The following is a 14793-nucleotide window of genomic DNA, read 5'->3' as shown; positions in this document are numbered from 1 at the left end:
CATGTAAAAAAAATAGAACCTCTTGGAGTGAGTTTTAAGCTAATCATTTAATTTCAAACAACATATTTATGGAAATTTCTTTCATCACATCACATTGAAAGCAAACTCGCTTGTCTCTCACAAATCAACATCACGGAGCTGGCTGGTTTCTAATTCAAAATATTATCACTAAACGCGTTATTAATTGTAGCAAAATCCATTTACTTTTTTAATAATCTCTCTCTCTCTCTCTCTCTCTCTCTCTCCTGCAGGCCGAATTTGTTAATGAAATGAAAAACTCTCTTTAATTAATCAAATTTCTTAGCCACAGAGGCACATCTCACCGTCCCATCATGCTTTGAGAAACACTTTTTCTTGGACCAATCTACCCCTTGTTTTTGCATGAAATATCGTTCAGGTACAGCCATGCACGTGAATGGGGAGAATTTTTTTTGAATCATTGTTGGGTCCTTTTCGAGAAGGATTTGATCAGTGCCAATTGGCCACCCGTGACGGATGAGGCTATTTTGGTGATTTCACTGCTCTTGCCGGCTGTTTCTGTAGTGGCAATTATGTGGTTTTGGATGCATGGGAGGGCAGTCTTGGGATAAAATTACTTTTGTAGAAATATCAGCACAAGGAGACAAGATTTCAATCGGAGGCCGTCACGATGTCCAAAAATAAATTCGTTAGCGGGGCACACAAATGTTAAATACCAAAACTACCCCGGAATTTGATGAGAATTACTACATCTACACTAACGATGATTCATATTCAAATTACTAATATATTAATATACCTTTCTTTAAATTTATTTAAATTCAAAATAATACTGTGGAATATACATATATTAAGCATCCGAGAAATATCTTAATGTTATTAAATAATTTATGTATCATTAAATCTTACGAACACTAAACTTTTATATGAATGTTTTACTCACGGTAAAATAATAATTTAAAATTAATTTTTTATATATTAAAATTATATTTTTTATTAGATTTAAACATATTATTTGTATCCAAACCATTACGTTTTAAAAAAATATATTTTATTATAATTAGTTTCATGATTCAGATTCGGGATGATAATATAAAAAGCATGTTTGCTTACCAACCAAATTTAAAATACTTTTATACTATATTAAACATTACGTTAATTATTTGATTAAATAGCTTCAAGTCTTCAACTTCTAAATTAGTAAGTAAATTACTTTACAACTATTAAATTAAATCTATTTGGGTATCAATTTCTTTCATTCACCACTATATAAGAGCTTAATTTATTTATGGATATTCACTCACATATTTAAGGAGGAAATTTAAGAATTCAAAGGATAAGAAAGAAAGAAATTAACATCAATTACAAAAAGAAAAAAAAAATTGTGTGGATGTGTTTGACCGTAATATATATATACTATACAAAATGAATCTTTCAAGATTTAAATATTGAGAAAGGGCAATAACCTTAATATTCAAGAAAGCTGGGGGCAAGAAAAAGAAGAAAATTAATATATATTTATAAGATGCCTCCAAAGAAGATCTGCTTCTTCTTCTTCTTCTGTTCTCTCCTTGTAACAAAGCCTGTTCACTATCTCTTCTTTTTTACCAGGAATGAAGGAGAGTTTCCTGGTTTTTGTCTTCCTCTAAGTTACAAACAAATCTCCAACTTCCATGCTTTTGTTTTTGTTTATTTTTAAGCACTAAACAACACATCTTCTACCAAAAACAAGCAACTTACAATAGAGAAAGAAAACAAGGAAGTTTGGTGAGTAGAAGAGAAAGAAAGAAAGACAAAATTAAGGTTTAAATCTTCAAAAAAATAAAATTAATTCCCTTTCTTTTTATCATATTTCTTTTCCCTTCCTTCAATGTCAAACACCACAGGTGATGGCACTGGCAGCTTCTCTTCTGGAGGTGGTGGGGATGAAGTTCACTTAAAATCCTTAGCTTCAAGCACTGTTACTGCTACTAACAGCAATGGCTCCACTATTACTCAACAGCTGCAGCAACCTCCACTCAAGAAGAAAAGAAATATGCCTGGAAATCCTGGTATGTAGACATACACTTCAGCTATCTATTGATTTCTTAAAAGAAAATATATATAATGTTCTGTTTTATGATTTACTTTTAACCCCTTTTTAGTTAGGTAATATGGACTTTAATTTACTATATATAGCAGCAGCCTTGAAGATCTGATGAGCTCTAAATTGTTGTTGGTTTTTTGTATGCTTATGGACCATGAGCTTCTTTTTGATAGTTCATGGTTTTTTTTTTTTTCTCTTTTTCTATGGCTATTTGGGTTTCAAAAAAATTAGAATTATTGGTTTGTAAGTGGTTGAATTACTGGCCAGGATCTCAATCATTGCATTGGACTGTTGCTTTGCCTTGCTAGCTCCTTTTTAATTCTGCCTTGTTTTTTTAACTGTTTCGGGCAAAAGGAAAACATATATTCCTTCATGGAATATATATATATCTTTAGTCTCCTCCCTCTTTCTCTCCCCATCTCTCTCTTGGTTCTGCTGCACTGATGATTCTTTAGTCTCCATGGATCAACAATCAAACCAAAAAACATACAGGCTCGCCATCATATAGATATGAGTGTGTGTGCCAAGAACAAGCAAGCTACAAGTTTTGTGCCTATTAGTATGATTATTATTGCTATCACAAGCTAATTAAAAACATGATACAGCAGTAATTGTGCTTAGCATATAGCTAGTTTGTTGAAATTATCATTACCCTTTTATATAATTAATGAAATTTGACAAAAATATAAATATATATATATAAATATATTCTGATCAGAGTTTTTTATACATGAAATATGTGGCAGACCCTAGTGCTGATGTTATTGCTCTATCACCAAAAACTCTTATGGCTACAAATCGATTTGTATGTGAGATTTGCAACAAGGGGTTCCAAAGGGACCAGAATCTTCAATTGCATCGGCGGGGCCATAATCTACCATGGAAGCTAAAGCAAAGAGCAAGTGGTGAAATTCGAAAAAGGGTTTATATTTGTCCAGAACCTTCATGTGTTCATCACAATCCGGCTCGAGCATTAGGAGATCTTACAGGAATTAAGAAGCATTTTTATCGAAAACATGGCGAAAAGAAATGGAAATGTGACAAATGCTCAAAGAAATATGCTGTCCAGTCGGATTGGAAAGCTCATGTCAAGACTTGTGGGACTAAGGAATACAAATGTGATTGTGGAACCATCTTCTCCAGGTTTGTACTTTGCATTGATCACTAAGATAGCGATTATTAATTATCATTTCAAGAAAAAAAAATGAAAACAGAAACAGAAAGAACAGTTCTGAAATTCATTTTAAAACTGTTTTAAAAATATTTATTTTATATTCATATCTTTATCTCTCGAAATTTCAAGACACCAGCTTAATACAACCTGATATATTACTTAATTTCTACTTAATTAATAATTAATTTCCCCAAAAAAATTGAATTGGTTAGAGACGATACTTGTACAGTACTTGTCTATGCATGCAAGATGATAATGGTTAATGGTAGGTTAGGCAAATTGATTGATTGGTCATGATGTGGGACCACTTTATTTTATATATAAATACAGTGGCTTGTTGATTAATAGGAGATCTGTGCCTCGACAGCACTCCTAGCTTTGCTTCAAGTCTTTGTTTGACTATATGCAATTATGAAATCATTATTTTATCCAAAAGTCCCAATCATGCTTTTAATTAAGCTTTCATTAGGCTTAGTTATTCAGCATAAATATAGTTGTCGTGATCATCATATTAATGTTTAACAAGACTGGTTCAATTGCATTACCATTGAGGTAGAGGGTCTCTCTCTATCTCTATCTCACAGCATTTTTATATGTAAAAATGTTTAGTTTTTTTAATTAGGGTTTGATAGTTAGCTGTTTGAGCATGCAGGAGGGATAGCTTCATCACTCACAGGGCTTTCTGTGATGCCCTAGCTGAAGAAAATAACAAAGTGAATCAAGGACTAATGCCCAACATGGAACCTGCAAACATACAAGGCCAAATCTCCAGCCTCATACCCTCCCCCATGGCCATCAACAATAATCCTCCAAGTCAATCTGCCATGATGTCTAGTTTTAGCCATCTAGACACCAAAAACTCGCTGTCCTTGCCCCAAGCACTCTTGCCAATGCCACCTAAACCCTCATCAGGAAGCATGTTTTCAAGTAGCACCGCCAGCCTTTTTGGTGGTTCAAGAAGCATGCCATTCAATTCTTCCTCTGCCCTTCAGTTGAATGCAAACTCATCAGCAATCTTTGAAGGAAATGGTCATCATAATTTAGCTGGCTCGGCTTCAATGTCAGCTACAGCTTTGTTGCAAAAAGCAGCTCAAATGGGTGCAACTGCAAGCAGTAACAATGTGAGCTCTCCCGTGATGCAAAAGAGCTTTGCTACAAGCATGGCACCCCCAACATTTGGTTCCATGCATGCCCAAAATGACCAATCTCATGTGATAGGTGGTGATGACGGATATGCTAACCAGTTTTTCAACTCAAACGGTGGTGTTGGGAACTCTGTGTTGAATGATATGGGGATGTTTAGTGCAGTTTTGGATCAAAACAATGCGTTATTCAAGACCATGGAGCACGCTAGCAGCAACAATGAGAACGCTTTTCAAGGTGCAAATTCAAGCCCTGGTTTGAGTAGTCCAACGAGTGGAGCTAATCCAGGTGGTTTATCAAGATTTAGTGGGGACATGATGACTGTTGATTTCTTGGGGATAGGAGGCTCTAGGCAAAGGAATCTTCAAGAACACCATAACCATCAAGAAATGGAGTTCACTAGAGGAATTAGCCATCCAAGGATGCAAGGATTGAACCACTTCGAGCAGCAACAAGCAGCAGCACTAGAGAAACCCTTGTGGGATGTTTGAGAAATTAAGAAAATAATCTACACAATTTCCTTTTCTTCTACCTCTATAGCTATAGTCCCTGTAATGATTTCTATCATCACTTCTTTTTCTTCAAGTTAATTGTATCAGCCAGGGAAGAACCTCAACTGTTTTGCTAAAGAGCAAGCAAGGTTTTGAGGATTTTTGGCCCACCATTAGCGACTTCAATATGAGTAGAAGATCACATAGATTTTCTTTCTAATTAAAGCTCGTCTCTGATCACTCCAAAGTTTCTTCTATCATTTGACTTGTGGAGCGACTCGAATCGGTGTGTGACCCATCATTATATTTTCTTAGGTTAAACATCATCGATCGGTGGGTTCCTTTTTTTTTGGTTTAATTAGCTTTTAAAGTATTTTTTTACACTGTTTTTTTTTTTATTTTAAAAATATTAAATTGATGTTTTCTTTTAGAATATTTTTCAATAATTTAATATAATAATGTTAAAATTAAAAAAAAATCTAAAAAAAATTAATTTAATATATTTTTAATTGAAAAAAACTCTACACCACAATACCAGTCTCACATTATAGGCCTAATTAAAATTGATTTGTAATTGATGTTCAAAAACAGGGCATGTGGCTTGGCTGGAAGACTTGTAAGAGTTTTGAATTCAAAGTTCATGTTCAATTCTGAAAATTGACCTCTGGATTTGATTGATATATATATATATATATATAGAAAACTTGAATTATATATCGAGTTTCGATTGATCAAAATATTTTATATCAATTTAAATGTACACATAATTGAAGAACTAATTATTAACCAATTAATTTGGAACTTAATAAGAGCGAGGTTTCATAGAAATAAAAAAAATTCCACACTCATAACTCAATAAAAAATTTAAATTAATCTACCATCTAATTAAAACCTGCTTTTAAAAAAAAGATTAAAATAATATTTTTTTAAAAAATTTTTTAAAAAATCAAAATTAAATCAATTGATTGAATAACGATGTTGAATATATACCACTACTGAAAAAAAGGGGAAAAAGACGCTTCTCTCCGTCAAATCGTTGAAGTTAAGGCATTCAATCGAAGTGGAAAGTTTTTAACTATTGGACACGTCGCATTAGACCCAAGATACCACGAAAAAGTCAGCCGAGCTAGACGGTGACATGCATGGCCCAGACCAAACTTTTAGCGTATCGAATTGACCGAGCCCACAAAAGGGTTTCGACTTTCCATGACGAACATGGCTACTTTATGCTGAGCCAGGGCACCACCATAGGTCCACACAGCATTTTTCACGCGCTGGAGGCTGGACAGGGAAATTTGTATGGCTCCGAGCATTCCTTGTGAACCAAAAAATGAGAACCACCGAAAATCAGATAGCATTATCACTGTCAAAGGGCAAGCCCCTCCTCCCCTTTGTGCCTCTCTCCATGAGCCTAAGACTGCACCACCCTAGATCAATTAACAGTTGGCTAGTCCAAAAGGTTATGTGAGCAACTTTAGAGTTGATAAGCTAGCTAGGGTGGTGCTACACAGCTGGAAAAGCATCGACCATGGCATTGCAGCATCACTTTCTAGCATGCAGAAATGCCTCCATCCAAAAGATTTACATGACTCAATCATCTGGGGACTGGAAGGAGAGCTTCCCGGAGGTGCCTAGGCCTCCAGCCGAACAGTTTGCACCTCTGGCATCGACTTTTCAGCGTCGTCTGCTTGTTGGTGTTGGTTCAGCTTCTCTGGTGGCTGTTGGTGCAAATTTTGGTGGGATTACTAGTTTTCTTCTTGGATTATCACCGGAAAGCGGTCGAAATGTTAAGCTTGATGTGCTTTATCCAATTGGAGGGTATAGCCGATGCATTGAGACAAATGAAGGGTTTGGTTAGTGAGTCCTCTGTTATATGAATTTGTTTAACATGATTTCTTGGCACCTATAGGATTGATGCGTTCTTCTAATACTATTGAGTGCTTTTTGAGAGCAGAATTCATATACCCTGCAACTTGGGTTGGAGATCAGAGGCTGCTTTATCGAGCAGCTGAGAAGACAGAATATGAGAGATCACTCGATCCACCTCCACTGAATAATGGGAAATCTGGTGATGGGCGGCGGAAGAATGTGAATGAACCGGTTGTTGCATTTGGCCCCCCGGGTTCAAGTGGTGAACTCAATGTCAGTGTCATTGTCTCACAAGTCCCTCCTGACTTCTCGTGAGTACCTAGAAAACTGATGCTAAGATCCGAGCTTTCGAAAAATAGAACATGTAATGAAGGTTCATTTATGAATTTTGTAGGATTGAAGCATTTGGAGGGCCTAAGGAGGTGGGAGAAGCTGTGGTTCGGAAAATCACAGGATCACGCCTTGACGTGAAAGGTACTTTGACAGAATCAAGTTTAAGAGAGGACTCTCTGAGGAAAGTTAATTACTACAAGCTGGAATTCAGAGTTGAAAGCCCCGCATTTCACCGGCATAATCTAGCGGTTTGTTGTGCTCGTGGTGGTAGATTATACACCTTAAATGCACAAGCACCGGAATCTGCATGGCCAAATGTGAAGGCAGACTTCTATAGGATAGCAGATTCATTTAGTATCATCTCTTGATAAAGAAAGAAAAAAGCACAGAAGAGCATGAACAGACATTTTGAAGTTTGTATTCTCCTGAAATCTTATTTCAAGGCAGCTAGTCCTGGAGCATTATTACACAGTTTAACAGAAAAACATGAGATTATACTTTATGCTATTGACTTCAAAAGTACGCAAGTCATGCTAAATTACTGTTGCGGCAGCAAGCTGAAATTTTTACTCGCAACTGAATTCATCTGCCGCGGGTTCAATGAAGTTGAGGGAAACCCTAAAACCAAAGTTACTTGAATTTCAATATCAGATATGATAAGAGTAAACAGTAAACAATCCAAAACATCAATCAAACAGAAATGACCTAAAACTAGTTACTTTTACTTAAACTCTGCATATTACAACTGCCATAATCTGTCAAAACAAAATTTACATTTATACATTTAAATTCCCTCAGGGAGCATCTCAGCCACTTAAAAAAATATTTTTCTATATCTAAATCACTAATAATGTACACTGATTTAAGCACAACTTATCTGTCTTGGCTTAGCAACCTTCTTCAAGTTCTCAGAAACTGCTGCAGTTAAATTAGGATCCTCGAATCCAATTTCTGCTCCAAGCCTGCGAAAAAAATTATAAATCTTATAATCCCAGTAAACAGATAAAGGGATGGGAGAAGGCAACTATTCTATATATGTGCAAAAATCCCCAATAAAATACAACAAGAATCGCCCAAAAGGTTGGCTAGGTCATAGGCAAGGAATATAAGCTAGATATAAGTGCACTCCAGTCTTGTTTCAAACCTTACTCCTAATGTTAACCCCTAACTGGGATATGTGTGATGCCACAGGTCCACAAGGCCAATGCATCAGATGTTAATTTCACTTTTATTTCTCATCACAAAAATCAAATTAAAGATTTGAAAACACAGACAATAAGCAAGCAGTGGAATGAAAGTCAAGCTGTTTTGCTTACTTAGGATCAAGCACCAATTTCTGGACTTCTTTAATGGCTGAACTAGCAGCATAGAGTGACATCTTACCCACCTGTATCAAAACCAAATAGAAGATAAAGAAATCATTGATAGGAGAACAAAAGAATTTCAAGGAAAAGGAGGCATTGAATTTTCGAGGAAAGTTTCTGTATTCTTACCTCCAAAACTTGAAGTTTTGCTTCGTGTTCATTTGGAAGACAGCGAATTTCTTCTGCCAATCTAGAAGCCATCCCCAGACTTTCAGGAGATAAGAAATCAAGACCCAACTGAACATTGGACTGCAAATTTACATGAAGAAAAGAAATAATTATAATGCAGAATTTAATTAATTCTGAATTAACCATGTCAACAATTTAGACAGATCTATATCAAAACTAATTCAAGAATTACAAAAATCACAATTAAAAGAAGAATCGGAAATAAAAGCAAAAGCTTCAGGAGCCACTCTAAACATAATGGTCTCTAAATATCTTTTGTCCAGGAAACTGTAAGTATTTTTATAAGACTTTTAAAATCAGGCAGTACTTGAATTTAAAAGAAGGAAAGAAAAGCAGCAACTACTGGCTGTTCACAAGTGTTGTTTTCAATAGCATATGCCAGTCCCCCAAACTACTAAAGCACCTTTTTTTATCCCATTGTTCGATGATAAATATGGTCCCTAACCTGAAGGCCTAAAATATTCATCTGCGGAGAGTAGAAGCAGCCCCATTGCAGCAACATTATTTGGAAACCACAAATAAAATCATCTCCTCAAGGATGAAACTTCTATTCTTTTAATACTTTTAATGGATAAAGGATGAATATGTCGCAACTTTGGAAACAGACCAATGCTGGTTCCAAGAAAAAATGTGTGAATGAACCTTGGTCTAATTGGGGAAAATCACAAACCATTTATAGTAAGGATATCAATTAATATCCAACCATTTGAAAAATAAAATATATATTTTCATCATTGTAGTTTAGATGTTTTAAGATCATTTTACACTTAGAAGTTACTGAGTCATATATCTATCAGAATTCAGAATCCAATTAGTTGCAACAAACTTGCCTGAAGATTCCTCACTTGGAAAGGGCAGCCAGCAGGGACGAATACAGCTTGCCCCAGGTGCTGTTCAAATGACCATGGTTCAACCCCTGAGGAAGAAAAATAATAGGAAAGTCAGATACCCTGCTCATGAACAAAATAAACAATAGGAAGGTCTATGCTAACAAAGTAGAAGCTCGGATACCTGACTATGTCAACAGAAAAACTAAAAACAAGCAGGAATAACTGGCTCCTGCTAAATCTGATCCATTTTATCTATTTTGAAAACTAAGAAATGCTATTGTTACTCACCAAATTCTTCCTTCAATTGTCTCTTATGAAACCCATTTAGGAAAACTGTTCCATCATAAAGGGGACGTGTGGCCTGAGATCCCATTAATAAGATCAGCAGCATGCAAGTTACAGAAGCCATTTGTCTTGATTAAAATATGAGGTACATTTCCAAAGATAACTAGGTCAACTTACAAAATCATGCACTGTGTTGTCAGGCTTCCAAAGGTCCTCACAGTGTGTTCGCAAATAGTCAGTGAACTTAGGAACATCCTGCCGACGAAAGACATCCCAACTAACTCCTGTGTGAATCTCTACAGGCATATCATCATGATTTTTCCTCAACTGCTGACACTCCATTCCCTCAACCTCTTCCATTCTGATGGTTTCCGTTCTCTCAACCTCTGGAGCACTGGTGGTTCTTCCAGCCCCTTGATCTTCAATTCTCTCAAGCTCTTCAATGCTAGTGGTATTATCAACCCCTTGATCCTCCATTTTCTCATTCTTTTCTTCAGCTGTCTTCACTTCATCTTGTATGTTACACCCACCAAGTGATATATCAGGCAACCTTACCTCCTCCAAGCTCTTTTCTGGGTCAAATGAGCCATTCTCCTGGCAATGTTTTGCCTTTGCTTCACATGTATGCACCAATAAGTATACCTGCCCATGCCTCAGCAATGCCAACATATATTAGACACCTTAGACAAGCGAGATTGTTCAGAAAAAACAAATAAACAGCCACTTAATATTACATGTTGGCTCTCTGTACAGGGCATGGCCACAGCTGCACTTGTTGCACTGGAAGCCAACCGAATTTGTAAAATACTTGTTCAACCCAATGTTAGAGATACGAAGAATTTATTTGTGAACCATGTAGATTGAATTTAGGATCTCAATGGGATTAAAAAGATTTCAGTTCTAAAAACACCTCATGTGTATATTTTAATTCAAAGTTTGTATACAAATGCTAAATTTCAATCTAGGACCTATAGTTTAAATCTTCTAACATGAATTTCAAGAAGGAACAGCAATACATGCGAGTAGAAAGTGTCACAATATCAATGTAATAACAAATATAACTTACCATGTCACGCATTTTGAAATGAAGATTGATTACAGAATTGCCCACACCGAGTTCCTCATGGCTCCCATATGATATACAAATCTTAGGTCCTACATCATTCTGCAAAGAGTAATGGGGCAACTTTGCAGCAACATTTAAAATACCCAACCTCGAATGGATGAATTCAAGGAAAGGCAGTTTACTGATAAATTCAGGTCTCTGGTATAATAAGAACTCTTCAGAAGCACTGGGGGAAGGCCAATCCTTCAACTTCAACATCTCTAGTGAACCGTTTTCCTGCATTCGTCCCTCGGAGTATCCTCTGATAAACTGATCAAGATCAATATCAACCTGCCAACACAGAAAACCACATATCATGGAAATCAAATAGATTAACACAACAACAATTTATTTACTGATGTTATTAAGAAAGAAGAGCCATACTCCTAACATAAGCAAAAGTGAGAGAAAACACACCTCAGACCAGTGTAAGCAATCTATGGCCTTCACTGTTCTGTTTTCATCTTTTATTTTCTCGTCTGATGTTTCCCGGACCCCCCTCCATATGGCCATTGGATCCCAGCTTGATATGGATGAGCTGTCAAATACCTGCTTCACAATAACAGGTTCGCCTCTGACCCAATGTTTTCTAAACTTGTTTATCCCATCAACTTTTATATCTTCAGATAAGGGGCAATATAAGAAATTATCATCACTGTCATCTCTATGAGCATACTGGCAGAGTGTGGAATCATTCAACCCAGATTTCTGTGGAGTGTCAGCATCATAGACCTTGCAGCCAATGACCATTTCCTCCACATTTTTCACAAGTTTTGCTACCCAATTCATCTTGAAAATACGGCTTAGGTTCAATGATGAGTAATTACAACCACCGTGCTCCTTTGGAGGGCATGGAATGCTGCCATCATTGTTTGCCTTCCAGCCTTGGTACTTATCTGATAAATTTATTCTTCCTCGGGAGTCTATCACAAATTTTGATAGGGTCTCTTTGTCTTGAATTCTCCTGTCAATCTGGTTTTCATTCACTTCAGTTCCAACACCATGTTTTGATGCTCCTCGAAGATCTTGACAGCAATGGAGGCACAGATCATACGAGCAATTTGCACAATGCCGATGATAATCAATGATTGGTATCCTACATATATTGCTGCAAAATGATAAATTACAATGAACAACAATACTTGAAATGAGGAGGAATCTATTGTACTTGTACACCCTCCAAAAAACCCTATCTAGAAGACAGGCTATAGTTCAGCTTTCTGAACTCATCAAATTGCAAGATTATTTTATAAGATAAGTAAAGACCAGGGTCCTGACTACAATTCATATGCACAGTAAAGAAGAACATAAAAGAAATTGATAAAGCAGTGCATAAGTTTACTTAATATACCAGCACATCTGCTCATCGGCATTCAATTTGGCCCGGACCAGATCTATATCAGTTCCTGAAGAAGTAATGCCCAGTTAGTCACATAACAGGGAAAAGCTTATAAAGCATTCTAAACTCCATATGCCACTAAAATATAAAAAGCATCTCACCACACAGCCTCTGTTCCAGCTCTACTTCAAAGCATTGTTCGTGATGGATCTGCTTAACTATAGGAAGCACTGAAGATAATAGGCAGTGGAGATATTGTAATTTGTCTAGAACAGGTATCTCTCGTATTCTCACCTGCAACTTATAGGGGGGAAAATATCCTCAATGGATAAGATAATCCCACTACTATTTGTTCATGATACATAAAGAAACTTAACAATATAATAGAAACATGGTCCCTTCAGTTCATGAGTGAAATACCTTTACCATATTATCTCCTCGCAAGCAACTCCTGCAATTGCAGATCCCACGACATGCAGGACAAACCTTCTCAATTTCTTCCAGTGGAATGTCCGAGTACCTAGAAGTACAGAATAAATCTTTGACTGAGCTTATAAGTTGGAAATATGAATACATTTTTGCAACAGTGTTCAACCCTCACCATTCAGAGATACAATTATCACAAAAACCTCTCTTGTCACATCTGGGACACCAAATAACTCTATTTCTGTCATTCCTTCGGCACTGATGACAAGTTTGTCCACCAACGTCTTCAGAAGAATCTGTGCTTGCATCAGAGTATTCCTGAAAACAATGTGTTCATCTCAATATCTACAAGTTGAAGCAGAAGAAAAAGCAAGCATACAAAACATAAATGAACAGTACGGTACAACAACAACATTTTAAAACATGCTGTCAAGTACGATTTCAATTTCACTCACTGTCATAGCACTGGCATCAAAGCTTCTTTGTGATATGCTCTTGGATGAATCCATAGTTAAAAGAGGAGGCGTCTTATACGACCTCCGATTCTCTTCAAACTTGAAATCTCTTTGCGAATCATCATTTAGTTTTTGAGAATTCAGACCAGACAAACTCCTTATAGATGTTTCAGGAGAATAGCGAGACTGACTTTTTGGTACTTTCTCGTTATGCCTCTTTGATGGAACAAAAAACGGTTGTTCCTCTTCAACTTTCATGTTCACAAGTGGTATATCAAAATCATCACTCTTGCTCTTCAAGTAAATATCTCTTTCACCTAGCGATCTTCTTTTGGCCTTCTTCAGACTGGCTCTCAAGGCAGAATTAGCTGCCCTCTTCTTCGCCTGAATATAATGCTTCTCACAAACAGTTTTATCTGGCATAGACATGGCAGTGCATCTCCACTGTTTCCCGTCTGACCTCTTGCAGCGCAAGTCATCAGGAATCCCACCACCATTCTCCTCACCATTAGCCAAGGATGATCGTGGGTGATCCATTATAGCTGTGTCACAGAAAAATTCAACAAGAACAAGACACTTAACTAACAACTGTACGCTCATAACACCAATCTGAAATAGAACATTACAAACCAAAAGATCCAGAAAAAGTCACAACATAACACCACAGAGTCAGCAATCATTCAAACCACACAGGTTGCAAAGCTCCAACACACGACATTCATTCGCAATCATCATGTGAAAAACCCCAACACAAGAAAACAGATTTACTAAAATTAACAAGATTTTCCCATAATAGATTTGCAAGAAACGCGAGATACAAAAACTAAAAAAAAAAAAAAAACTAAACTGCCAAGTTTCAAAATTTAACTTAATTCATCAAATCATTGCAAGACACAGCAAAATTCGTCAATAAATCGATAGCCCATGTTCCAAACTTTCAATCCAAACACAGAACGCATTGAAAAACACAGTAACAATAACCATAACAAAGTTTCCACTTGAGAAATTGTTAGAGGGAGAGAAAGAAAAACAATATTCAAGAAAAGAATCAGAAAAACCAGGCCCAATTAAAGAATTGGGTGCTTCTTTACCAAAAAAAAAAGGAGTAAGAAATCAAGCATTGCAATCAACCCCGGATCAGCAAAGACTATCAAGAACAAAAAAAAAAAAAAAGAGGGAAGGAAAGAGCAAAGGGTACCTGAGAGAGACTAGGGTTTTTGGTGGTGAAATAATAATGTATATAAAGAAGGGAAAAGAGAGTTATGAGCCAGAGAAATACTGCTCTTCATTATAGTATAAGCTAAGGAAGAGTGACTTTAGCAGATTTTTTAGTGGACGGCTTGTGTTTCACAGACCAGAGACACACCAGCAGTAGAACTGTACTACTGTTTTGCCTTGCTGTCTCTCTCCCTCTCTCTCGGGTTCTGGTTTTAAGGTTCAGACTACTGTGTATGAAGTTCAACAGAACTGGAACTTATGCCAGTCCTCTTAGCTCTGTTATTGACTTTTCTTTTCTTTTTTAAGACTTTTTTATTGAGAATAAAAATCCAATTTTTTTTTTTTCATAATTACAAAAAATACTTTACAGGCTGAATTGTTGATTTTTTTTTTCCTTTTTCAGCATGGCTTTGTTGCGTGCATGATTTCCGATTTGGAGGGGGTCAAGTCCAAAAAAAAAAAAACAAGTTAATGATCAAATTTTATAAAAAAATCACCTATTTAAAA

General features: G+C 36.3%; 3 protein-coding genes across 8 annotated transcripts; 2 read left to right on the top strand and 1 right to left on the bottom strand.

Annotated features, from left to right (window-relative positions):
* The first annotated feature begins 1526 nt into the window (after nucleotides 1-1526).
* On the top strand, nucleotides 1527-5098 carry LOC118047636 (zinc finger protein GAI-ASSOCIATED FACTOR 1). The gene is made up of 3 exons (XM_035056978.2): nucleotides 1527-2030; nucleotides 2812-3208; nucleotides 3892-5098. The coding sequence occupies exons 1-3, from the start codon at nucleotides 1850-1852 to the stop codon at nucleotides 4871-4873; spliced, it is 1560 nt and encodes a 519-aa protein (XP_034912869.1). The 5' UTR covers nucleotides 1527-1849; the 3' UTR covers nucleotides 4874-5098.
* An 809-nt stretch (nucleotides 5099-5907) lies between these two features.
* Nucleotides 5908-7577, top strand: LOC118047635 (psbP domain-containing protein 7, chloroplastic). The gene is made up of 3 exons (XM_035056977.2): nucleotides 5908-6726; nucleotides 6828-7053; nucleotides 7137-7577. The coding sequence occupies exons 1-3, from the start codon at nucleotides 6402-6404 to the stop codon at nucleotides 7441-7443; spliced, it is 858 nt and encodes a 285-aa protein (XP_034912868.1). The 5' UTR covers nucleotides 5908-6401; the 3' UTR covers nucleotides 7444-7577.
* Nucleotides 7578-7767: 190 nt separating this feature from the next.
* Nucleotides 7768-14549, bottom strand: LOC118047634 (E3 ubiquitin-protein ligase JMJ24). 6 transcript variants are annotated; one of them, XM_073409372.1, is made up of 14 exons: nucleotides 14267-14549; nucleotides 13069-13610; nucleotides 12789-12931; nucleotides 12608-12707; nucleotides 12349-12487; nucleotides 12191-12254; nucleotides 11266-11956; nucleotides 10810-11139; nucleotides 9921-10385; nucleotides 9747-9819; nucleotides 9459-9544; nucleotides 8569-8688; nucleotides 8392-8462; nucleotides 7768-8037 (listed from the first exon to the last, which is right to left on the bottom strand). In XM_073409372.1, exons 2-14 carry the CDS (start codon nucleotides 13603-13605, stop codon nucleotides 7938-7940), a joined length of 2919 nt encoding a protein of 972 aa, XP_073265473.1. In that variant the 5' UTR covers nucleotides 13606-13610; nucleotides 14267-14549; the 3' UTR covers nucleotides 7768-7937. The 6 variants fall into 6 exon arrangements, with proteins under 6 accessions (XP_073265473.1, XP_073265474.1, XP_073265475.1 ...); XM_073409373.1 differs by having other exon boundaries at nucleotides 12349-12481; XM_073409374.1 differs by having other exon boundaries at nucleotides 12614-12707.
* Between the last annotated feature and the right edge of the window lie 244 nt (nucleotides 14550-14793).

Source organism: Populus alba, chromosome 5 (genome assembly GCF_005239225.2).
Source record: "Populus alba chromosome 5, ASM523922v2, whole genome shotgun sequence".
Taxonomy (NCBI): Eukaryota; Viridiplantae; Streptophyta; class Magnoliopsida; order Malpighiales; family Salicaceae; genus Populus; species Populus alba.
This window is presented reverse-complemented; position numbering and strand designations above follow the sequence as displayed.